General features: G+C 36.8%; 1 protein-coding gene and 1 pseudogene across 1 annotated transcript; both read left to right on the top strand.

The window, feature by feature from the left end:
• Nucleotides 1-964: 964 nt before the first annotated feature.
• Nucleotides 965-13,809, top strand: LOC130238369 (GTP-binding protein 4-like; annotated as a pseudogene).
• A 45-nt stretch (nucleotides 13,810-13,854) lies between these two features.
• Nucleotides 13,855-21,148, top strand: LOC130238360 (solute carrier organic anion transporter family member 5A1-like). Its single transcript, XM_056469358.1, has 5 exons — nucleotides 13,855-14,001; nucleotides 15,915-16,074; nucleotides 19,129-19,364; nucleotides 19,459-19,532; nucleotides 21,114-21,148. The coding sequence occupies exons 1-5, from the start codon at nucleotides 13,901-13,903 to the stop codon at nucleotides 21,146-21,148; spliced, it is 606 nt and encodes a 201-aa protein (XP_056325333.1). The 5' UTR covers nucleotides 13,855-13,900.
• Nucleotides 21,149-26,286: the final 5,138 nt, after the last annotated feature.

The following is a 26,286-nucleotide window of genomic DNA, read 5'->3' as shown; positions in this document are numbered from 1 at the left end:
GGTAAAAGTGAAGGTAAAAATTCTCAGTTTCTATTCAATTCAATTCATGTTTATTTGTATAGCGCTTTTACAATGTAGATTATGTCAAAACAAAGATTTCAGAGTTCCGTTCAGTGTGGTTCACATTTCACTGCTGAAAGTTTCTCGGCATTATTAGGTATGGGTTTGACTTATGTGTGGATATTGGTTTTATTCTATAAATGTGATAATTCTTCCAGTTTTCAAATAAAAACGCTCAAATACACCATTTTGCTCCCAGAAAGTTATAGTTGGTCAAAATAACAAATGTTTTCATGATTGAAAATCAGGATTATTCCTCCAAATATTCATTTTTTTACTTTTCACTCTTCTCAAATTAAAGCATTGATATTGTGTTGTCTAAAGACGAGTATAAACATTACTTAAATCATGCCATGCATTTTATTTATGCCAAAACAAATTACAGTATTACTTTGATTAAAAATATTCTGTAAACTAAAGATGACCTTTCCTCCCAATTTAAAATCAGTTTTGTAATTTAGGCCATTTTTGCATGAGACAGCAAAAAAAGACCTGCTTATATATTAATTAAAGGTATAGTTCAACCAAATAATTAAAATTTACTCACCCTCAAGTGGTTTCTAACCCATAATAAGTGGATTTTTTTCTGTTAAACGCTAAAGAAGGTCTTTTGAAGAAAGCTGAAAACCTGCAACCATTCACATACACAGTAGGAAAACAAATACTATGGAGTCAGTGGTTAGAGGTCTTCAGCTTTCGTCAAAATATCTTCTCCTGTGTTCAAACTCAAACAGGTTTGTGACAAGCGAACAGTGGGTAAATGATGATTAAAATGTTATTTTTTGGGGGGGAACTATCCTAATTTAAACCATGTAATTTCTGGCTCCTCCATCCGGTAGATGTCGCTGTGAGCGCGTCATCGGTCTTTCACGTGTTTTGCTCTTGGTGACACGCGTCCGCTGCGTGTTTCGGCCCTTCCGCGTGCTCTGTCGAGGCGACGCGTGTGCCGCTATCATGGCGCTCTACAACTTTAAAAAGATTATGGTGGTTCCCACCGCAAAGGTAGGAAACTAACGCCGTTATTTCACTATCTTTTGTGAATGTAAATTATATACAAAGTTAACGGAGTTGCCGTTAAACGCAGACACTGACAGCATTGTTTATTCTTCTGTACACACGTGCGCGCCGCGAGCCATTTAACTAGTCATCTGTTGTATTTTATTTACTCCGTTACAGTCAGCAACATTATCATATTGACGACATGTGTGAAACTGGTTTGTGGGGTTAATTTATTTGGAGTGTTAACAAGATGAGAGGTTCAATTAGTCTTAGGTTGAAGTAACTCTGATCTCCTGATTTGTGTTGTCAGATGTTGTACTGCTAAAGTCTTCAGATGCAAATGTGTGCCAAGTTTATTATGATAATGCAGAGCCTGGACATTTCAGAGAATAATTAAGCTTCTGTTTATGGACCATAATCGATGTTATTTAATTTATTGGCTTGAAGCTTAATCACTAGCAGTGTAACCTTTTAAATAATAATCAATAGCATTAATCAAACTATTTCTTTGCTTGTTTTTCTTTATTCAGGACTTCATAGATGTGACTCTATCGAAAACCCAGCGGAAAACCCCCACTGTAATACACAAACATTACCAGATCCACAGAATAAGACATTTCTATATGCGCAAAGTCAAATTCACCCAGCAGAATTACCACGATCGACTTACACAGATCCTCACCGACTTCCCCAAACTAGATGTAAGTGTTGCACACATTTCACAACAACAACACCTGGGACAAAGGTTACACACGCTGGTCCTTTAACTCATTTAATGCATAAAAGACTTCCTATGTGTCTCTCTCAGGACATTCACCCATTCTACGCTGATCTGATGAACGTGCTGTACGATAAAGATCATTATAAACTGGCCCTGGGTCAGATCAACATTGCTAAGAACCTCATTGATAAGTGAGTCTCGTTTATTGTCACGTATATGCATACCTTTAGCAATTTATTTATTGCTCAAACAGAGTCAAGCCTGAAATTATTCATACCACTGGCAAATTCAGACTACCACTTTTTGTTCAAATGTCTTAGAAATATGTTTTTTCCACAATGACGCTTCTTGTGCATCATCTTGATTTCTTTTGTGTGAATCTGGTGTCATTTCTGATAAAAAAATAACTTGTTGGTTGAATAAATTTAACTTTAAAACAGAATTTGCCAGATATATGAATAATTTCGTGCTTGTCTGTATCTGAATTCAATATGATAACTGCTAATTTCAGTGACTATGAATTTCTTGTAATCGAACAAACTGTTTCTGATTTTGTAGTGTTGCTAAAGATTATGTTCGTCTGATGAAGTATGGAGACTCGCTGTACCGCTGTAAACAGCTGAAACGGGCTGCGCTGGGTCGCATGTGCACCATCTTAAAGCGACAGAAACAGAGCCTGGAGTATTTAGAGCAAGGTATGAACAGTTAAATGATCACATGCATTTTCCAGCATATGCATTTTATGCATTTTAAAAAGCGTTTTTCTCCGCAAGCCTGTGTTCTTTTTGGCTTAAAAATGCAGCAAAAAACTGTTATATTGTAAAATTGTGTTATGTTTAGGCCTGTCATGCTGCTTCTATTTTTGTTGTTGTACGATATATTACACCAAAATATATTGCGATGATTTTAAGACCATTTTATGCCACTGATTATATAATGTCAGAATGACAATATAATATCATCACTATACATCTACAGTCTTCCAAACAACACACAATATTTATTCTTAAGATTATTTCATTTAATTAGTCATTTAACAATTTAATAATTGGGCATTTGAATCAATGTGAAAACGCATATCCTAAACAAGCAAATAATTAATAATAAACATGAACATATACTATAGTAATTTATATTAAATACTATAGTGTTTTTTTTTTTACAATGACGCCTCCAAAAGAGATAGAGATGGGAAACTGAAATGGGTAACACTTTATTTTGATGGTCCATTTACGTATTAGTAGACTGTCTGCTTATCTGTTGATAATGCGGCTAAACAGACATTGAACTGACTATAAGAAACTTTGCAAGTACATGTCAACTTGCACTAACCCTCACCTTAACCTAACAGTCTACTTATAATCTAAAGAGAATTAATTGGCATGAAGATGCAGTGTAACTTAAATTCAGCAAACGGACCATCAAAATATGCGATAAGTCGATGAATTGCTTATTGTGACAGGCCTAATTGTGTTTAATGTATTTCTCTCATGGCTACATTTCCAGCATTCATTACTCTGGTCTTCAGTGTCACATGATCCTTTAGAAATCATTTTAATAAGCTAATTTGCTGATTGATAAACTTTTTTATTGTCATTATTAAAATCAGTTGGGTTGCTGAATATTTGTATTTAATTTGAAGCCAAAAATCTTTAAACAGGAACATAAGCATTTATTTATAATCCTTAGTCTTTTTTAGTCTAGACTTTCACATCTGATGCACATTTCCGCATAGTAACTGCATGTATATTTCATCTCAGTTCGTCAGCATCTGTCCCGTTTGCCCACTATTGACCCAAACACCAGAACTCTCCTGCTTTGTGGTTACCCAAACGTCGGCAAGTCCAGCTTTATCAACAAGGTTTGTGTGTGGATGTGTACGGTGGTGAAATGCTAAATGCATTTATTTATTTATTTATATATAAACAATGTTTTATTTGTATACAGGTGACCCGTGCTGATGTTGAGGTCCAGCCGTACGCCTTCACCACCAAATCTTTGTTTGTGGGTCACATGGATTATAAATACTTGCGCTGGCAGGTGAGTGACAGGAAAACACATCTATGTTCACAGAAAACCTATAGCTGTATTGTGTTAATGAACTCACCAATCACTTTATTATTTTCACCTGTTCAGCTTCCTATTAATGCTAATATTTAATCAGCCCATCACATGGTAGCAAATATGTGCAATTTGATGTGGTAAGGATGACCTTCTGAAGTTGAAACTAAGCTTCAGAATGAGGAGGAAAAGGGATTTAAGTGACTTTGAGCATGGCATGGTTGCTGGTGGGCCACATGTTTATCTGAGTGTTTCAGAAACTGCTGATCCACTGACATTTTTACACACAACCATCTCTGGAGTTTGCAGACAATCATTAAAAATGTTGAAATGTTTAGTTGGTGGCAGTTCTGTGAATAAAAAATATTTTGTTTATGTCAGATGAGAAATGGACCATTTTGAGCTGGTAGTAGGGCTGGGCGATATGACAAAATGCTCATATCACAATATAAGTTATTTCAAATCTTGGTAGTGTTATGTTTATCACAATATAGAATCTTTTCTGAATCAGAATCAGAAAGAGCTTTATTGCCAGGTATGTTCACACATACGTGGAATTTGTTTTCGTGACAGTGCAAATTGGTATGTAAAGTGTGTTGTTAAAAGTGTATATGTGTATAAAAGTGTATAGCAACTAGTGATGTTGGTTCCACAATAATTATCATCAAGAAAATAATTATTTCTGTAAATATAATCAATTTATAATTTATATGTATTGTCTTCATGGGAAAAAAACTAATTATTTTTTGTGCATTTTAAAGTATATACTTTAATCTACTCATTCATATTTGATCATTTTTCTCACTTTATTTACCGCTTAAGGACAATGTTGATTAAGAATGAAGAACTCTAAAATAAATATTTGTAAAATATAAAACCCAGCATAAATATTGCTAAATAAAATCCATATTATGCACTCATCAATTCTTTAACAGTATTACCGTAAACAACACATTGCGACAGCACAATATTAATAAAAGCGTAATATGAAACTGTTTTGTCCATTCGATATACAGTATATCGTCATATTGCACAGCCCTAGCTGATAGAAAGGCAAGAGTAGCTCAAATAAACAGTCATCACAACCGTGGTCTGCTGAAGAGCTTTTCTAAACAACCCGACCCCAACAGGTGCTAGCAAGATGTAAATAATAAAGTGACCAGTGAGTGTTTTTCTGCTTTAAAATAAAAAAAAATATATATATATATATATAAATATATAAACTAGTATATGAATTTGTGTTTGTAGGTGGTTGACACCCCTGGTATTCTGGATCATCCTCTTGAGGAAAGAACACCATAGAAATGCAGGCCATCACGGCTCTGGCTCATCTGCGCGCGGCTGTCCTCTACGTCATGGATGTTTCAGAGCAGTGCGGACACACACTCTCACAACAGCTAGAGCTGTTCAACAACATACGGCCACTGTTTGCCAACAAGGTATGCACACATACAGAATAACTGCAGTAAAACAGCAAATAGTTTTGTTTGGTTTTGTTCATTGCTGATGATTTGTTTGTTGCAGCCTCTGATCGTGATGGCCAATAAGTGTGATGTGAGGAAGATCAGTGAACTCTCTGAGGAGAATCAGGTATCTGAGATTATTCACAGTTTCTTGAGGTGAAATATAAAGTTCAAGTAGTTTATTTTTAGATAATATAGCTCTGGCTTTGTGAGACTTTTAAATGGTTTAAATTGATTTCTTTCTTTTGCATGAAACCTTTCATGAAACTTTTTTGACATTGAAGGTCAGAATGGCACTTTGGTGTTTTTTTTTGTTTTGTTTTTCTCTCTTTATTAAATGATTAATGCATACATTCTTACATGTGGTATTTGCTTTATCCTCATAGCAAATATCTGTTTGTTGTTATTTATTCTTTATGAAATATTACTTTTGTGATGAATCGTTACGCTTGTCTCTTTCATGCAATGAAAACCGTATGCTTTAAACTGAACATGTGCGAATGATTTTTGATTATTTGTTTTAATATGTTCAACATTTGTGTTCAAAAGAGGAAAATTGAGTTTTTCAGAAGTTTTATATTTAATTTTTTTGTTGCAAATTTCTCTCTAGCCCTTATAATATAGCTATTTCAGTATCTATCAATATTTTTGTGTTTTTGTTATGTCATTAAAAATATTTAGCCGAGTGTGACTTTACATACATCCACTAAGATGAATGCCAGATTTAATCTCAGACTGTTTACAGCTTGTTGATTAAAATCATGAGTAGCATTTGCTTGACACTAAACTGAACTTGTTGTATATGTAGAAAATCTTTGCCGATCTCACCGCTGAGGGGGTCGACGTGATTGAGACCAGCTCTCTGACAGAAGAGGGAGTGATGGCAGGTGAAGACTGAGGTAAGAACCAACCAATCAGCCAACCAATTCTCTATCTCTCACACACACTCAGTGAAATCAGCCAATCAGATTTTCTCTATTAAGGCTGAATTTCGGCTATAATAAAAGCAGTTTTGAATTTTTTAAAAGCCATTTTAAGGTCAAAATGATTAGCCCGTTAAAGATATAGTTTTATTCAATAATCTACAGAACAAACCATCCTTATACAATAATGATGACTGTTCTACAGCCTACAGCTAATCAATCTTAAATAAAACAAATACATTCATAAAGATGGTATATAAGTATTTAATTTCAATCACCTGGGAAATGGAGGCTCAGCTGGAATCAGCTGAGGTGAAGTGATGGCATCCAGCAAGACCTAGCTGTCACTCAAGTGGCCACGCTTATGGCCACTTAATATAACCTAATGAGTTATAAAAAAATTCAAGGGTATTCAACTTTCTGAAATGTGCTCTGCTTTAGAAACAAGCCGGCCACAAGTCAGAGCTTCAGGATTTTCTCTTCATCAGAGCGTGCTCCGGCACCGCTCATAAGCACAACCAATAGGCTATAGCTGTGATTATTTAGCGTACAGCCAACAGACCAAATTACAGTTATTAATAGTTCTTATAAAATATCCATGTTTAAAATAGTCTACATAATCTACGGCTCAAACAAATCCAAAGATTTTCTTCATGTATGCATAATGATAACTCGGCACCAAACTGAGGCTTTCATTTATAGCTTATAAAATATGTATATAAATTAATGCAATATCATATGTAAACAACAAAATTGTTGCAGACTATACTTTGCCATTGTTTCATCACACATGAACCATGAGTGAGAGAGGAGAGGAAATGAAAGCACACAAGCTCTGAGGTAAAACCAGACACCCAAGACATAATCTTTAAAATGATGACTTTTATTAAAAATGTTGACAGAGGTTTATGATATAAGATTTACAGCGGAGCATTAATTAAATGCATATTTTTCGTGGAGCGATCGATTTGAGGTAGCTTGATATTTTTATTTGACAGAAGAAAACATATGATGTGGAAAAACACAGCCTATGCCAGTTCTTAAAAAGGATTCAATCAGTGGTTTCGTTTTGTAATCTAGATTGTCATTTAAGTAAAAAATGACTAGGGCAGCTCTATTTTTTATTGTTTTTGTTTAGTTCATTCTTTTTTTCAATGCTGTTGGAAACACTGCAGGTGCGTGAAGATGCTCTGTTGTTAATATGTCCTCATATTTAAAAATCAGTATTTTAAATTGCAATATTTAATGTGTCAGACACAAAATATTTAAATAATAATTATTAATTTAATTATTTATTATTATTTATTATTTAATTAATTATTAATTTAATTCAATTAATATTTTTACTTAAATTATAATTTAATATTAATCTGGCCAGATAACGGTTAATATTCGTTTAACGAACGGCAGTTGTCGGTTGGCAAAATTAACCGAAATGAGCATCCCTATGACAAACCAACAACACCAGTCACTCAGTACTAAATTAATAATGTTGAAGAGGTTTAATGGTAATAAGTAGATGAAAAGCTTTTACCATTTCATTGGGAGTGCAGTGGATGCTATTTACATGTTTCTGTCATAGTGCATCGGTGTTGATGCTGACAACCAAATTGCTTGTCGCTGGAAATCATGTGTCAAACATAAAAATCTTCCCTGATCATCACTGTCTCATCTTAATCTCTTCTCAGTCTCATCACTTTTTTAACTCCAGTATCTAATCTTTCCATATTTCTTGTGTTTTCCAGAGAAGCGCTACAGCCTGCGGAGCTCAGAGTCGGGTCTACTGGTCAGCTGTTTTGACATCGGCAGCCTCCTCGTCGTGGTCTTCATCAGCTTTCGGTGGGCGGGGTCAGAGGCCTCGCTGGCTGGCTGTAGGGGGGTGTTCATAGCAGTGGGCGCCGCCCTCTTCTCCCTACCTCACTTCATCTCCCGCCATATCAGCTGGAGGAGCTCAACAGCACAGTAGGAGGAGAAGGGCTCTGTGCCGGTGCCAGTGCCAACGCCAGCGGGCAGGACAAGCCAACACTGTCCAGATGCCAGCGGGAGCAGGAGGAGAGCGAGCACGCCCTGTTGTGGCGCTGTTCATCTGCGCTCAGATCCTCGTGGGAATGGGATCCACTCCTATTTACACGCTTGGACCAACTTACCTGGACGACAACGTGAAGAAGGAGAACGCTTCCCTGTATCTGGGTGAGTCACACTGGTTTCCACACAATTCATCATGTTGTCCCAACACAAATTAAGTTAGCTAAACAAATTTAAGTGGATTGAGCATAAAACAATTAAAAAACCCTCAAGAATTGTGTTGTTTCAGCTCATTTTAAATAAGTGCTGTGCTGGACCAGGTATCCGCGAGGTCCTAAAATGTCTTAAATCTCAAAAACTGAATTTTTAGGCCTTAAAAATTCTTAAATTTACTGAAATATTGTTTTGTAGGTCTTAAAGGTTTTTTAAATCAGGTCTTAATTTTTCTTTTCTATCTATAGCTACCCAATGTGGCCAACACCCATACAATCACCAACAATTCATCTCAAAAAACTTTTTATTTAAAAATGTATTTTTAACTGTATTTACCATAATGGTTTAATTATTTTCCTTATTATAATATTTGTTTAAAGGTTCCCCATGTTTACTGTTGAGGACACTGACCTGGACAGACTGTTGTGCATACATTTAGTTTATTATAATATATTAATATAATTTATATTTTAAAATATTTGTCTTTTTTATTATTTTGAAGAAAGTTTGTTGAAAAAAAAGTGCATGTTTACTAGAGCTTGCTTGTTTTGACACAATATTTAAAATATTTTGCTAAGAAATGTCTTAAATATTACATTTTTATCATTAAAATATTATTGTATTATTAAATGTAAATTATTCTTGTAATATTAAATGTATTAAATTATAATTCATTTTGATAGGACAAATACAAATATTTTTGATCTGGGCCATTCGAAAAACTCATTAGTGTTTAGCCCTGTATGAGTTTAAAATGTTATTCATAGTGGTCTTAAAAACTCTTAAATTTAACCTGCAGAAACCCTGTGGTCTGATGTGGTTGGATTGTCAGATGGAACAGGTGTTATTTGGGTTGATGACTTTCTTTTGAACAGGCCACATATAGACTATACTGATCTCCAAACACTTTTCAGGATTCTACTAGATAGACAACTCATGAATTCAGTCTCCTAAATAAGGAAATGTCTACACTCACTTTTTGATCATGATGAGAACTTAAAGGTCCCGTGAAACTGAAAGAAAGTTTGTTTGTTTTTTTAGGGGTTTTTCACCTTTAATTTGGATAGGATAGTGGAGGTTACAGAGAGGAAAGTATTAGGAGCAGAGAGAGGGGAAGGGTCGGCAAAGGACCTCTTGCCGGGAATCGAACTCGGGTCACCGCGAGCACTATGGTGCTATATGTCGGCGCACTTAACCACTAGGCTACTGGCGCCGACGAAAGAGTTTTTTAGATGTTAGTTTTGAGGATGTCTATAATATTGTGTGTTACCAAACAGTGACGTAATTCGCATTTAGAAGAATAAACTAGATATAACCATCTAGAGCTTGCAGTTTGTCACTTCCACCTTAATGGAGCAAGGATTTTTTTTTTGTCACATTATCTCATACTTCAGTTTCTCATCAAATACTCTAGTATCTGACATGCCCCACCTCCTTCAAGATCCTTCTCATTTGCTATGCATTTGATGTACTTATGCTCAACCACTCTCACTGGAAGAGCTGGGGTAGATACAATACCGAAAATTGGCTTTTAAGATGTCTAATCTGTATTTTATTGCATGTACGTACATGTTGTGTTATTTTTATGAATTGAGGACTCGTGAAGAGAGCCTGTCACAATAAAAGTTTATTGTGTGATATATTCACAAAAATTGTTGCGATAAGCAGCAGTATTGTCATTTCTAAATCATTTTAAGCCACTAATTATAGAATGATTATAAAACACCATAATTATGCAAATGGGCATAAACACTTTCAAGAGACTAATGCTTTTCATTCTTAATGTTATTTAGATTCTGTAATTGATGTTAAAAATGATGTAAATGTCCTATTAATTGAATGGCCGATTATACTTTGACATCGGTTAGGTAAAATGTAAATGTCCTAAAACGGCTTTAAAGTTATTTGTGAATTTGTAAATATATATTGCAACATCAAAAATTATTCAGGTCTTGTACAAATATTGCACGATAAGTCGCTATATTGATTATTGTGACAAGCCTCAGTGAAGAGCTTAAAAAATGTGTCACGGATTCACAACAGTGGCTATGAATTTCTCCATCACACACACAAATGGAGATTTACTGTAAGGAGATGCCTGTATTGAGCTCTAAAATGCACCATATTGAGTTTTTTATGTGAAAAATCAGGTATGCTTGAGCATTCATTTTTTTAATGGTCACATCATGTGACATCAATCACAGAGTGTTTTTGAAATGGTTTGATGTTTTATTGTGTGTGTTGATTCATTATAATCAAACCAAACCTGCAAATTGTAAACAAATCTTTAGTTTAAAGCAACACCAGTGAAACCGAAGTGCAACAGGAAGCTATCGACCTGATCTGATGTGAACTGATCCGGATGTTGAGTCAAAGACTTTAAAAGTTTAGCAGTGACTTCTTTATTTTCTAGTTCCAGTGAAAAGTGCTTTTGGAGATTTACATTCTTTGTACCCAAAATGTATAATATGTGGCGGACCCTGTGGCGGATTTAGACATGAACAATATGGAACAATACGGTGACAGGGAGAAATAAAAAAACAAGCCAGAGGAAAGGTTCGAGATGCCATTTACTTTATGCAAGTCTATTGATTCAGAGTGTTAATCCCAGAATAAAGACGTTAGGGGCCATTTACATTTATCGTATTTTTCATGCGCAAGCTTGCTACTCTCTATGTGCATCCGGAACAACGCTGGTGAAATCAAACTGATGCATGCGCGCAGAAAACCATTCCCGCGCGCTCATGCGCTGCTCTGCTCCTGGTGTGAATCCCGGTTGTATAAATGCAGGCCGATAAAATACACACGTCTATGTGCTGTGAAACCAGAATAACTCATTTCGGCACGCAGCGAGTTTTGCAAGTCGACAAAACTAAGGTTTACATGATGATGATCTTATTTTGAATAAGCATGACTATGAAGCAGAAAGGGGGATATTGAGTCTGGGAGGTAAGACTTCCTTGGCCATGAGTCGGGTCAAAGACAACAGATAATTCCATCAAACATTGTATTTTTTGTATTCTATAGAATTGTCATTAATATTCATGCAAAAGAGTTCCTAAGGGATCTTTGCATATCACTCTGTGTCTTTCTTTACATTGTTTTCCAGTTACATTAGGATTGATTTCTGTTATTTATTTATTTAGAATAATAATTGTATATTAATAATAATATCGGGCGGTAGGTTGCAGCTGGAAGGGCATCCATATGGGGTGGTTCGCCCAGGGTGCCATTTAAACTAGAACCGCCACTGTGTGTGGCCAATATTAATCTGAAAACTTCATATTATTTTAATTAGCCATATGGGCATGGCAATAATCTCAACAATCACATATCATTTTCTTTTCGGCTCAGTCCCATTTTAATTTGTGGTTGCCACAGTGGTATGAACCGCCAACATATCCAGCATATGTTTTACGGATGCCCTTCCAGCTGCAACCCATAACTGGGAAAAATCCATACACTCATTTACACACATACACCACAGACAATGCATGTCTTTGGACTGCGGGGGAAACCGGAGCACCCGAAGGAAATCCACGCCAAGACGGGGAGAACTTGCAAACTCCACACAGAAACGCCAACTGACCCAGTCAAGGCTCGAACCAGTGACCTTCTTGCTGTGAGGCGATCATGCTACCACTGAGCCACCGTGCAGCCCTGACATTACTCAATAGAACCTTACTTTAAAGTGTGACCAAAGTCTGTAATGGCTTTCCACTGATTGATATATCAAGCAAGTAGCTTGTTCAGCTTAAGGAAGTTAATGATTGTCTTTTTGTGTGGTGTTTAGCCATTATGTATGTAATGGGGGCTCTCGGACCTGCCGCTGGGTATCTTCTGGGTGGCATTCTGATCGGATTCTACGTCGATCCCGGTACTGTTGTCAATATTGACCAGGGTGACCCGCGCTTCGTAGGAAAACTGGTGAGGAAACTCATTTCTCGTTTGCTCTTTATCAGTACCCTACAGCCATGTTGAAGATGTTTGTCTTTCTCAGGTGGAGCGGCTTTCTGCTGTGTGCCGTGGCAATGCTGCTGGTCATCTTTCCCATGTTCTCCTTCCCTAAAAAACTGCCGCCGCGCCAAAAGAAAAGTAAGAGAGGTGTAAAGAAGGGTGCAGGCGATGTCTCCAGCGACGATGAGATGATGAAGGAGAAGAGCCAAGCGGTCTCGTCCTCTATGGGTTTCGGCAAAAATATCAAAGGTAAAAACCTATGTATAAAGCTTTTTAGATGTTAGTATCAGTATTGTTAGTTTTAAGAGATCTATAAGCTAGCGTGCTCCAAAACAGTGACAAAATTTGGGATTAGAGATATAAATCTGATATAACATGTAAAGCTTGTAGTTTGTCCGCCTAAATGGATCAGTGGTTTATTCACGTCACCTCATACTTCAGTTTCTTATCAAATTTCTGACCAATCAAATGCTCTCTAGTATCTGCCATGCCCCGCCCCCTTTAAGACGCTTCTCGTTTGCTTCAATTGATGTGTTTAAGCTCAACCACTCTCACTGGCAGACAGAGGCGCAACTACTCATTTACTGAGGGGTATGTGGGTTCAAGTTTGCGCTCACAAAGTAAAAGTATTACACTAAGCATGTTAAGTCACAAAAAATGACATCTCATCCCACCCCAAATTTCTTCTAAATTTCATTTTCCTCACTAAATGATTAAAGCACCTTGACATGCCTTGCTTCTGTACTTTTTGTACATTTGTGAAAACAAAATGATAGATATGAGAGTCCTAAAGAGCAAAAGAATATATAATCACCTCTCATATGCGAGGTGTAAGGTCTGTTTATGCTTGAACAATGACTGAAACTGCTATTATACCTCTCACAAAGTGAAATAAGAAAAAAGACTGTAAAATGTTTAGTGTAAAAAATAAACCGGGATAACCCACCTGAAATGTTCTATTTTATCAAAATGTTATGGGCAAACTTTTTTGTAAATAAATTAAAATAGTTTTGAGCAAAAAAGTTACCAAAAGGCCTGATAAATCAATATGATGCATAATAAATGTATTTATAAATGAGCACATTTTTGAATGATACATTCAGATCAAAATAATTCTGAATCTGTCTGTTTTTCTGCAGATTTGCCAAAAGCAGCCGTGCGCATATTGAGCAACGTGACGTTTCTGTTCGTCAGTTTGTCGTATACAGCAGAATGTGCCATCGTCACAGCCTTCATCACTTTCATTCCCAAATTATTGAATCTCAGTTTGGTGTTCCAGCATCCAGTGCCAGCATTACACAGGTACAACAGACACACACAGAGTCATAACGTGCACTGACCCGATCATAATATTCACCTAATTGTGTGTTTGCATGTGCAGGTCTGATCATCGTACCCAGTGCAGGTGTTGGCATATTTTAGGTGGTTACATTATTAAAAAACTCAAACTGGGCGCAAGAGAAGCTGCGAAGTTGGCCATGATCTGCAGCGGCGTGTCTTTGCTCTGCTTTTCCACTCTTTTTATCGTCGGCTGCGAAAGCATCAACCTCGGTGGAATCAACATCCCTTACACCACTGGGTATTGGAGAAAATATGTTTATGTGTGGACAGTGCTCAGCATAATTGAGTACACCCCATTTTGAAAATTAATATTGTATGCATTTCTCAGTGAATATAGGCAATGAATTTTGGTGCATTTGAACAAAACAGATTTATTAAACAGATATATTTATTAAAATAATATTTTAGTCAACAAACATATTTAGAAAATGAAGCATAATACAATTAAATTCAAGCAAAATATTGCAAAATAAATGACAACCTACAAAATTTCAACTAAATTTTTCAATTTTGTTGCTTCTTTGGATTTTTCCTCCTTTTTAAAATTTGTATTTATTTTTCTATAACATATACATTTTGGTGTACTAGTTTTTGGACCATTATCGTAAGTTATTTTGTTAGATAAGCTCTAGATTTGGCTTCAGTACTGACTAATCTAATGTATATGAACAAATATATTTATAGCTTCCTATTAAAAATATGAAGTTAAAAGAGAGATTTGTGGGGTGTGCTCATATATGCTGAGCACTGTATGTTATGTGTGTATAATACATTCCCAAGTAAATTAGTTATTTAATGCGGTTTAATTTACACCAAATTAAATTTAAAAATTGTATGTTGTTAAATCCATGTGTTAATATGGGCTAAATATGGTGTTAATATGGCCTAAATCAGAGATGCCCAAAGTAGGGTCCGTGGCCCAAGTTGGCCCATGATAACCTTTGATTTTGCCCACCGTCCCATCTGAAAAGAGAGGGAGAAGGGATGGGAAGATGGTTTGAGCGAATACCTTTGACAGAGATTGTGATTTCGAATTTAACGTAACCTTTTGTTGTTTTGTTTTATTGCTGAGCAACAAAAACGCCAACTGAAATCAAATGTTTCAATTATTCATTCATTCATTTTCTTTCGGCTTGGTTCCTTTATTAATCCACAGCAGAATGAACCGCCAATTTATACAGCACATGTTTTACACAGTGGATGCCCTTCCAGCCGCAACCCATCTCTGGGAAACATCCGTACACACTCACTCACACTCATACACTACGGACAATTTAGCTTTCCCAATTCACCTGTACTGCATGTCTTTGGACTGTGGGGAAACCAGAGCACCCGGAGGAAACCCACGCGACTGCAGGGAGAACATGCAAACTCCACACAGAAACGCCAACTGACCCAGCCGAGGCTTGATCCAGCGACCTTCTTGCTGTGAGGCAACAGCACTACCTACTGCGCCACTGTGTTGCCATGTTTTAATTAAGTATTGTAAATAATCAGACTTTTAGAATGTAAATACTGTCCCTTGACCATAGAGGACAATGCACGAGACATCAGCGATCAAATCAAGCAAATGCAGGAGCAGCTCGACTGTATTCAATATTGACCTCCATTGTGTTATAAATGGGATTGTTTTTAAATGGGACTGGTTTTCTACATTTTCTAGTGTTTTTAAATATTAGCAAATAAATTAGGAAATTACGCATGGCAATTTAATATAATACGATTTGGTGTATATATGTTGGGCCCACAGCCCGCAATCAAGGTTTGTTTTTGGCACGTTATAAGAAAACTTGGGCACCGCTGGTCTTAATGTTTCGCATTAAATACAATTGTTTAGGTTAAACATTTATAATAGTTGTTGCTTATAGAAAATGACATTTATGGTTCATTTTTCTTTATACTTATTTTTTAATTCAGAAATTTTTATATTTGTCTGTTCCTATCCTGATAAATTGAAAGTATTTGTTATGCCATTATAGTTTCTGTTGCTTTAAAACTTATTTTAAAATGTCTTTTTCTGTTTTCTTACCTGTCAAATTGGAAGTTTTTTTATATATTATTTTGTGAGATCAAATAAATGCATTTTATAAAGCTTGTAAACTTTCATTTTAGGGATGAAAACATTCATAATCTTTGGTGTGTGTATTGCAGGCCCACCCTGACTCTGTCTCACCGGAACCTGACTGGAAGCTGTAATGTGAACTGTGGCTGTAAGATTCATGAATACGCACCCGTCTGCGGCTCTGACGGCATCACGTACTTCAACCCCTGTCTGGCTGGATGCAGCAACATCGCCAACCACACCTCAGGAGTGAGTCCTTTCACATCTGTCAAAAAATTAGAGTATTTGTACAGCACATTTCACACACTTTAAATACAATTGTTTAGGTTCAACATTTATATTCAATATTATTTATAGTGAATCACTAAAACTTCAGTTTGTTTTATACTTGAATTTTTTTTTAATGTATAGTACATGTGAGTTTTAAATAATTTGTTAAATAAAGAAAAAAATTCTTGTTTCTGTCGGCGCAATAGCCTAGTGGTTAGCGCGTCGACATATGGTGCAGTAGCACGTCAGGGCGTCGCGAGTTCGAATCCCGGCTCAAGGACATTTCCCTACCCTACCCCCCTCTCTCTCTCCAACTTCGCTTCCTGTCCTAAAAAATGCTATCCTATCTAATAAAGGCAAAATGGCCAAAAAATAAATCTTTAAAATTCTTGTTTCTAATGCTTTTAAACTTTGACATTTTAAATTGGGTCTCCCAATAGCTTTTTTTCTTGCTTAAATGATAAAATCTGTAAAACATCTCTCAGAAATGCAATATGGACTTATTTTCTGGACAAAAATATAGTAAAAAATAACAAATCCAAGGTATAATTAAAAAGTCTTAACATTTGATGTGCCTGTTTACCATTTGATGAGTAAAGTTGTTGTTTGCTCATGTATGTGTGCATGTTGGGAAGTTACTTGGGAAAAAAAGTAATTAATTACTAATGAAATAGTTAAAATTATGTTTAGATTACTTTTCTAGTTGCTATGCCTGAAAATTAATTTGAAACTTAAGGAATTTAGTCACTTGACCCAATACTATTTCAAATAAATCTCCACAGATAGACGATAGACATTAAACTTTTTAAATTCTTTTAATTTCCAGAGTCAAAGAGTCAAACAAGTCCTTTACCTCTATTTAACAAATAACAAGTATAACATTCTTTAGTAAACAAACCAAATTACTCTGCAAAAAAAGAGAAATGTTAAAACATTACATTCTTCAAAACATTCATTCGTTCATTTTCTTTTCGGCTCTTTATTATTCTGTGGTCGCCATAGCTGAATGAACCGCCAACTTATCCAGCACATTATCAAAGCATGAAACATTAATCAACTTTATATTTCGTACATCATTTCTAACTCAACTGACTGTTTTGGAAGCATGTTGCTGTTGTATTGATAAATGTAGCCACTAAGGCTGCAACTAACGATTATTTTAATAACGATTAATCTGTCGATTTTTTTTTTTTTTTTTGATGAATCGGGTACAAAAAGAAAAGCATTCATTTCCAACCGTTTATTCAAAAAAGAGCTGTTATACTACTACTAATAATAATTATAATAAATAAAAAACTAAGTGGTTTTGTTCGGTTTTCAATCTAAATACCTAAATATTTTTAAATCAAGGTTCATACTAGACACATGAAATAGCATAAATTATGTCTTGTTTTCTGATAAAACCACCTAAAAATTAAGTGATTGTTTGCTTAAAACAAGTTAAATATTTGCGAATTGGGTAAGAAAAATACTCTTAATGAGATATAATCTCAAACAGAAGTTTTACCAGTTCACAAAAGTGTGTAAGTGATCATGATCTATACGTGAGATGGTCGTCGCCATGTTTACTTGCGGCCGTGCGCATGCCTCATTCATAAAAAGTAGAACACGCAGGATTCAGCACGTAAATTCACCAGTTACTCCCCAAATACATGCAAGTAAGTGGCTGGTGACTTAGAGAAGAGTAAATTCAACTTTATAGTTACTTTAACTATGTGTAATGTGTATCTGATATGAATAAAACACATCAGCAAATGATATTTGAATGGATTGTTAGACTCTTGTGTGTTTTACAACTCTTCAAAATGTTTTGATTTACTAGTCCTTGTGTGTATTACATGTCTAAAACATAAATTAAGCATTAGGCGGTTAAAACGCTGCATAATTGTGATAAAATGACACGTCTTACGGGTTAAGTTGGGTTTGTTATAGAAAAAAATAAAATAAAAAAGCACTTTTCTGACGGTCTCTTACTGAGAGCTCTGCGCAAGCTCTCTCTGCCTCAGCGCCAGACACAGCACCAAAGCTCAATATGATTTTTTGCAGTTGCCGCTCTAAAAGTAAATGAGCCAACGCTAACTTTTATGCTTGTCAAGCTGGATAATGAGAAAAACATCAGCACCAGGGACTTTACGTCCTCACTTCAAAACGGAACAAAAGTATGATTCTAAAGATTTACCCAGCTGTTGCTCCCTTCCTTCTCATCCCTGTCTATAAGAGAGAGAGACCGTGTTCACTCTGCGCTCAACTGAAGTGTTTTTTTTTTGTTTGTTTTTTTAATCAAACGTCTCCGTCTCGCGCGACACAACGAATCGATTACGAAATTCGTTGCCAATACTTTTAGTAATCGATTTTTATCAATTTAAACGATTCGTTGCAGCCCTAGTCCACCTTTAGTTGAAAATTAGAACTATCCAGTAAAACATATATTTGAATAGCAAAAACAATACAATTACTCTGTTTCTCTGAATTGATTTATACAGAACTACAGAATTGATTTACAGTATTAAAGGCAAGTACATTACAAGTAACTGTATTTTACCTAAAAATGAAAGGTAATCTTTTACTTTACTTTTCAGTGGACAAGTAATGACAGCACAGGAGTGTGTATATACAGTCAAGCCTGATAATATTCACACCCCTGGCAAATTCTGACTTAAAGTTTTGTTGAAATGCAAATGAAAGCTGCGAAATATTTCTTCCACAATGTTCACAAAATTCCACATCATCTTATTATCTTTTGGAGAAGCCGGTGTCATTCCGGCCAACAAAAAAAACCTGCTGGTTGAATAAAAGTAACTTTAAGTCAGAATTTGCCAGGGGGTTGAATAATTTCTGGCTTGACTCTGTGTATAAAGGGATCCAATTGTTTCCTAAACTGACAGTTTTCATGGTTGCCTTATAATTAAAGTGATATTGCACACAATTATTTCAGCTAAAGATCTATTATTATTATTATTATTATTATTATTTCTTTTACAATGTATTATACAACATTATTGATGTTTTCTCCTGTGTTTTCCTCCCTGTCAGATCAGAAACTATTCGGACTGCGCATGCGTTCAGAGTCGTCAGGTGATCACACCGTCAGGAGGAAACCACGAGCTGCAGCTGGTGATCGTCAAGACGTACCTGAACGAGAACGGCTTCGCTCTGGCGGGAAAGTGTGAGCGCACCTGCGGGACCCTCATTACCTTCCTCATCTTTCTCTTTATTGTCACGCTCATCACAGCTTGTGCGCAGCCCTCCGTCATCATCGTTACGCTCAGGTCTGCTCTCTGCGCCTCCTCCTTATTAAATACACATTATTATCATCATTGTGACTTTATTTTCACTCAGCTGTCTCTTTTATTTCCGGCTCAGGTCAGTGGATGAAGAGACAGGCCATTTGCTTTGGGAATGCAGTTCGTTCTTCTCAGGACTCTTGGTAGGATTGGGTAGATTTTATTTAATTCTTCTTGGTCTGTCCACTAAGGTTGTGCAATATATGAAATATGCAGACTGAGCTTTATGTCAAAGAGATTTTTGTTTGCGCATAACTTTTCCTGAATGCCATTGGCCAGATTTACTAAAAAAAAACTCCCTTTTTATAATGAAACGTCATTTGTTTTTGCAGCTGTACTTAACTCGTATGCATTAGTAGGAGATTCGCTTTCAGAAATTACAGTTATGGGAGGAGAGTGTTTAGATGAATCAGGCAAATTAATGTTTGCTGTAGTCAGTTTACTGGTTCTGGTGCCCCATTACTTCTATTTTTGATCATGGACAGTGCTTGTTTGCAATGTGATTTGGTAAAATCTCCTTAGGTAAAATGATTTTTGATGAAAATTAAGTTTATTTCTGTAAATTAATATATAAATTAATAAATTACCTGTAAATGTTTGTTTTGTTTTATTTAGTTATTTTTTTTATTTACTTTTAGTTTTTTTATATTATTTAACTGTGTTTTTATTTAAAAAAAAAAATTATTTCCACGAAGAAAGGTATAAATACAAATGTTTTATTTTTTAGTTTTCTGGTTTATTTAATTCTTTGTTTTATTTTGCATTTAATATTTTTATATTAAATCCAAAATAAAAAGAATATCTCAATGGCGAACGTGTCAAATATAATTGCCTCGTCTGTTTCATGAGGTGCGCGATGTGGAGCACCTCAGATGTGTGTTTGTTTTTTCTGTAGTTCAATGGTGCATCTAACCTGTCTTTAGTACTGTTCAATTTGAATACATTTATTTTAACACTAATTTTTGTGATTTTGCATTTTCTCTTTATGTGTATGCGTGTTTTTGATATTGTGATATAGGTCTTAAATTTAATACTTAATAGTCTTAAAAAGCTCTTAAAATGTCTTAAATTTGACATTATGATATCTGCAGAAACCTTGAATTAGTTTAGTTTTTTTGTTATTTTTTTTGTTTTTTATTATAATTTTTTGTTTTTAATGTATTTTTATTTTATTTGTTTCCGTGAATAATGTATAATTAATAAAAATAAATGTTTTGTTTTATTTTATTTTTTTATTTGTATTTATTTTTGTTTGTTTTATTTTGTTTTCTTGTTTTATTTAATTCTTTTGTTTTTTGAATTTAATTTTTATTTTATTTTTTGGTTGTGGTATTTTATTTTATTTTTTCTATAAATTAATGTAAATTAATAAATAGCCTGGTAAATGTTTTTTTTATTTAAGTTTAGTTTACTCCAGTGGCAAACAGTGACTACTTTAACTGGATAGATAGACAAATAAGAGCATTCAATTACCATTAAGAGTTATGCTTTGGGCTGCCCAGTATTCTTGCACAAATTACAGAACACTGGCAAATATATTGTTTACTGATCACATTCACATTTCCAAATTTTTATTACTTAGTACCTTTATAATGTACCTCAAATGAAAAAGGAAATGCATAATAATTTAAGCATTACTTAGTCAGCCTGTGAACTTGCACTCTCAAATGCTTGAATAGGCAGACTGTTTGCAGCTTATATGGACTGATAATTCCCTCTTCTTTGTCTCTGCAGCCTACATCCCCACTCCTATCTATTTGGAGCTGTGATTGACACCACCTGTATGCTGTGGCAGCAGGACTGTGGTTTCCATGGGTCCTGCTGGGAGTATGATGTCACTTCCCTCCGCTTCGTCTACTTCGGACTAGCGGCGAGCTTGAAGTTCCTGGGCTTCCTGTTCATCTTCCTCACCTGGTATTCGCTGAAGCGTCGCGAAGAGCAGACGCACACACACACTCACCAGCACACGCTTTCCCCGCTGGACACAGTGAGCCACCTCATCTGCCACGCGGAGGCCACAAAGGTCACGCTCGCACCCGCTCCTGTCCCGTCTTCCTGCCACGGCCGCTCGAACACTCCCACACTGCGGGCCCACAGGACACGCTCTGAGCCGTGGCAACAGCTGCCCTGGCAATGGCCTGAAAGCAATAACTCCGCCCATACGCTCTCTGGAGAAAGTGGCCGTGTGATGGTTTGGAGCCACACACACTCTCATACGCTCATACACATGCATGCCAACGTTGTACAATTATGAGGGACGATTATTATGTAAACAGACCACACCGCTTAAAGCCAATGCCGGTGCCTTTTTTAAAACACACACGATTCAGACACATTATCGCAGGATGTTTGCGAAGCACTGATTAGTAATAAAACTTCTCTCTTTTTTTTTTACACAATACCTCAGCAGGACGAATACCTCTGATTATCCTCACACAAATAAACACACACACACACACACACACTAGAATATATTTACCATAGCCACTACATATAGTTACCTATAGTGTTATTGTTCATATACTTTTCTGCTTCTCCTGTACAGCAGATTCATGTACATTTACCTCATCCATTCAACCATTCAACATGTCAACAGTGAAGGGAAAGAGACTGCAAATGTTACTATGCAAACTCCTCCCACAGCACTGACCCCTTGTGAATTATATTAGCTCCTCCTACACTAAGCCCCTCCCCTAAATTACATTTATTCACCACACCCTGTCTGCAAGCTCCTCCCACAGCACTTACTCCTTCTGAATTACTTTAGCTCCTCCCAAGCTTTAAGCCCTTCCCCTTTATTACATAGAGTGGCCAAAACCATCCTGCAAGCTCCTCCCACAGCACTGATCCCCTCTAAATTATTTTAGCCCCTCCCAAAACTTAAGCACTTTCCCTAAATTACATATACTGGCCACAACCAGTCTGCAGGCTCCTCTCACAGCACTGACTCCTCCTGAACCATATTAGCCCCTCCTACACATCAAGCCCCTCCCCTAAATCACAGAACTTACTTCTTCTGAATTGCTTTAGCCCCTCCCAAACTTTAAGCCCTTGCCCTAAATTACATATACTGGCCACAACCAGTCTGCAAACTCCTCCCACAGCACTGACTTCTTCTGAATTATTTTAGCCCCTTCTACACGTCAAGCCCCTCCCCTAAATCATATTTATTCACCACACCCAGTCTGGAAACAACTCCCACAGCACTGATTCCTTCTGAATTACTTTAGCCCCTCCCAAACTTTAAGCCCTGCCCCTAAATAACATATACTGGCCTGTTGAACTCCTCTTGAACCATATTAGCCCCTCCTACACATCAAGTCCCTACCCTAAATCATATTTATTCACCACACCCAGTCTGCAAACTTCTCCCACACCACTGATTCCTTCTAAATTATATCAGCCCCTTCTACACCTTAAGCCCCTCCCCTAAATTGCATTTATTTACCACACCCAATCTGCAAACTCCTCCCACAGCACTGACTTCTTCTGAATTATATTAGCCCCTCCTATATCTTAAGCCCCTCCCCTTGATCATATTTATTGACCAACCCCAGTATGTGAACTCCTCTTGAATTGCATTAGCCCCTCCCAAAACTTTCAGCCCCTCCTATAAATGACCTATATTTTCCACACCCAGGCTTTAAACTTCATACAAGAGTGACTCCTCCTGAATTGCATAAGCCTCACACACACTTTAAGCTACTCCCCTAAATAATATATTTACATCACCCAGGCTCCACCCCCACAACAATGTCTCCTCCTGAATTGCATTAGCCCCACACACACTTCAAGCCCCTCCCCAAATGACATTTATTGACCAACCCCATTATGTCAACCCCTCGCACAACAGACTCTTACTGAATTCTGTTAGCCCTTCTCAAATGTCAAGCCACTCCTTTACATGACAAATACTGGCCACACCCAGGCTGTAAACTCCTCCCACAGCACTTTTCTTTACCTGAATTGCATTAGCCCCTCCCCTAAATGGCATATATTTACCACACCCAGGCTTTAAACTCCTCCCACAACAATGACTCCTGCTGAATTGCATTAGCCACACACACACACACTTAAAGCTATTCGCCTAAATAATATATGCACATCTCCCAAGCTCCACCCACAACGATGGTTCCTCCTGAATTGCATTAGCCCCTCCTAAACTTTAGGCCACTCCCATAAATGACATTGGACACACCCAGACTGTGTACAATTCATCTCAAGCAGTGTGGATTGATTCCTTCCTAACTTTAAACGTCACCATTTAGGCTCCGCCTTGTTTCATTTCTTTTCTCTCGTGTGGTGTGTTAAATGTTTAGACTTCTAGTCTTAAGATGACGGTGTGTTTTTGCGACAGTTGGCTGTTCAGCTTTCTGCGTCTCTTCATAACTTTTGTGGATCATATCAGTATTCAGAAGAGTTTCCTCTGTCGGTGTCGACTGTATTTTGGTGGTCATCTCAATAAATGACACGCACACACACAAAACGTATATAGGAGACACGTCATCTCATGTTCACCCACATCATGTACTCTTGAAAACATCCTCTCACACCCCTGTGGAGGGTGTTGTGTTTGCTCTGAAGTTGAGCCAGTGTTAGTGGTGTTGATGGACACATGAAGACTGCAGGATTTCCACACACCAGTGCTGAACTACTGCTGAGGAAACAGTGTTTCATATTCCTCTCCTCTCTTTTTCCCCCTCCCTATGTTACCGTGCTCTGTTAGCGAACAGAAGGCACGTCAGTATGATTATTTATTTGAAGTTACTTGAAGGTTTAGTCTAATCAGGGCAAACCTGGAGAAATTCTTTATTAACTGTTTTGTTTAACTTGTACAAAGGATTTGTGTCAATAAAATAAAAGGATTTTGATTGTGTACTGTGATTGTGGGTGCTTCCGAATGTTATTTTTGTAGGATTTTGATTGAATACAACTGAAGTGCAGTGATTTTGTGTTCGTTTAGCTGAATAAAAAAATGCTTTACACGATTTCATGCATGTGGCACGGTGGCTCAGTGGTTAGCACTGTCACCTCACAGCAAGACGGTCGCTGGTTCGAGTCTTGGCAGGGCCATTTGGCATTTCTGTTGGCATTTCTCCCCGTGTTGGTGTGGGTTTCTTCCGGGTGCTCCAGTTTCCCCCACAGTCGAAAGATGTGAATTGGATGAACTTAATTGGCCGTAGTGTATGTGTGTGGGGCAGCGCAGTGGGTAGCACTGTCGCCTTACAGCAAGAAGGTCACTGGTTTGAGCCCCGGCTGGGTCAGTTGGTGTTTTTGTGTGGAGATTGCATGTATGTCCCAGTGTTCGCGTGGGTTTCCTCTGGGTGCTCCGTTTTCCCCCACAGTCCAAAAGACATGTGCTATTCACCTTATACTTCACGCACAAGTAGGCGCAGCCGTTTGAATCTTTTTGGCTGAAGACTTCCGGTCTCATTCACTTTCATTCGTTTTTTGATATTAAAAACAGTAACGAGCTCGTTATGCTGCTTGATGTTGCAAACTATTTTCTTATTATATCATTCTACTTGGTCTGTATAGTCATGCAAACACTTGTTTGTAGAGCAAGTAGTTTGACTGTTTTCTGCTGTTTATTTTTCCTAGTCATTTCTCCAGTAGGCGACTGAATCTGAAGTTCTAAAACAATCGTAAAAACGAGCGCACTTCCGCATTTAAGAATAAGGTCATTAGGTGAATTGAACAAGCTAAATTGTCCATAGTGTATAATGTGTGTAAATGTAAAAGTGTATGGGTGTTTCCCGGTGTTTGGTTGCGGCTGGAAGGGCATCCACTGTGTAAAACATATGCTGGATAAGTTGGCGGTTCATTCCGCTGTGGCAACCCCAGATTAATAAAGGGACTAAGCCGAAAAGAAAATGAATGAATGTATGTGTGGGTGTATGTCAGAGTGTATGGGTATTTCCCAGTGCTGGGTTGCGGCTGGAAGGGCATCTGCTGTGTAAAACATGCTGTAATAGTTGGCGGTTCATTTTACTGTGGACACTCTCACATTCACACTCGTACACTACTGGCAATTTAGTTCATCCAATTCACCTATACCGCATGTCTTTGGACTGTGGAGGAAACCGAAGAACCCGGAGAAAACCCACGCGAGCACGGGGAGAACATGCAAACTCCACACAGAAATGCCAAATGTCCCAGCCCGGGCTCGAACCAGCGACCTTCTTGCTGTGAGGTGACCGTTTAAACCACTGAGCCACCGTACCGCCCCTTTCGCAAAACATTTTGACATTTATTTTATTGTGATTAGAAACATTAAAGGTAAAAGTGAAGGTAAAAATTCTCAGTTTCTATTCAATTCAATTCATGTTTATTTGTATAGCGCTTTTACAATGTAGATTATGTCAAAACAAAGATTTCAGAGTTCCGTTCAGTGTGGTTCACATTTCACTGCTGAAAGTTTCTCGGCATTATTAGGTATGGGTTTGAGTTATGTGTGGATATTGGTTTTATTCTATAAATGTGATAATTCTTCCAGTTTTCAAATAAAAACGCTCAAATACACCATTTTGCTCCCAGAAAGTTATAGTTGGTCAAAATAACAAATGTTTTCATGATTGAAAATCAGGATTATTCCTCCAAATATTCATTTTTTTACTTTTCACTCTTCTCAAATTAAAGCATTGATATTGTGTTGTCTAAAGACGAGTATAAACATTACTTAAATCATGCCATGCATTTTATTTATGCCAAAACAAATTACAGTATTACTTTGATTAAAAATATTCTGTAAACTAAAGATGACCTTTCCTCCCAATTTAAAATCAGTTTTGTAATTTAGGCCATTTTTGCATGAGACAGCAAAAAAAGACCTGCTTATATATTAATTAAAGGTATAGTTCAACCAAATAATTAAAATTTACTCACCCTCAAGTGGTTCTAACCCATA

The sequence above is a fragment of the Danio aesculapii genome, chromosome 2 (assembly GCF_903798145.1).
Source record: "Danio aesculapii chromosome 2, fDanAes4.1, whole genome shotgun sequence".
NCBI lineage: Eukaryota > Metazoa > Chordata > Actinopteri > Cypriniformes > Danionidae > Danio > Danio aesculapii.
This window is presented reverse-complemented; position numbering and strand designations above follow the sequence as displayed.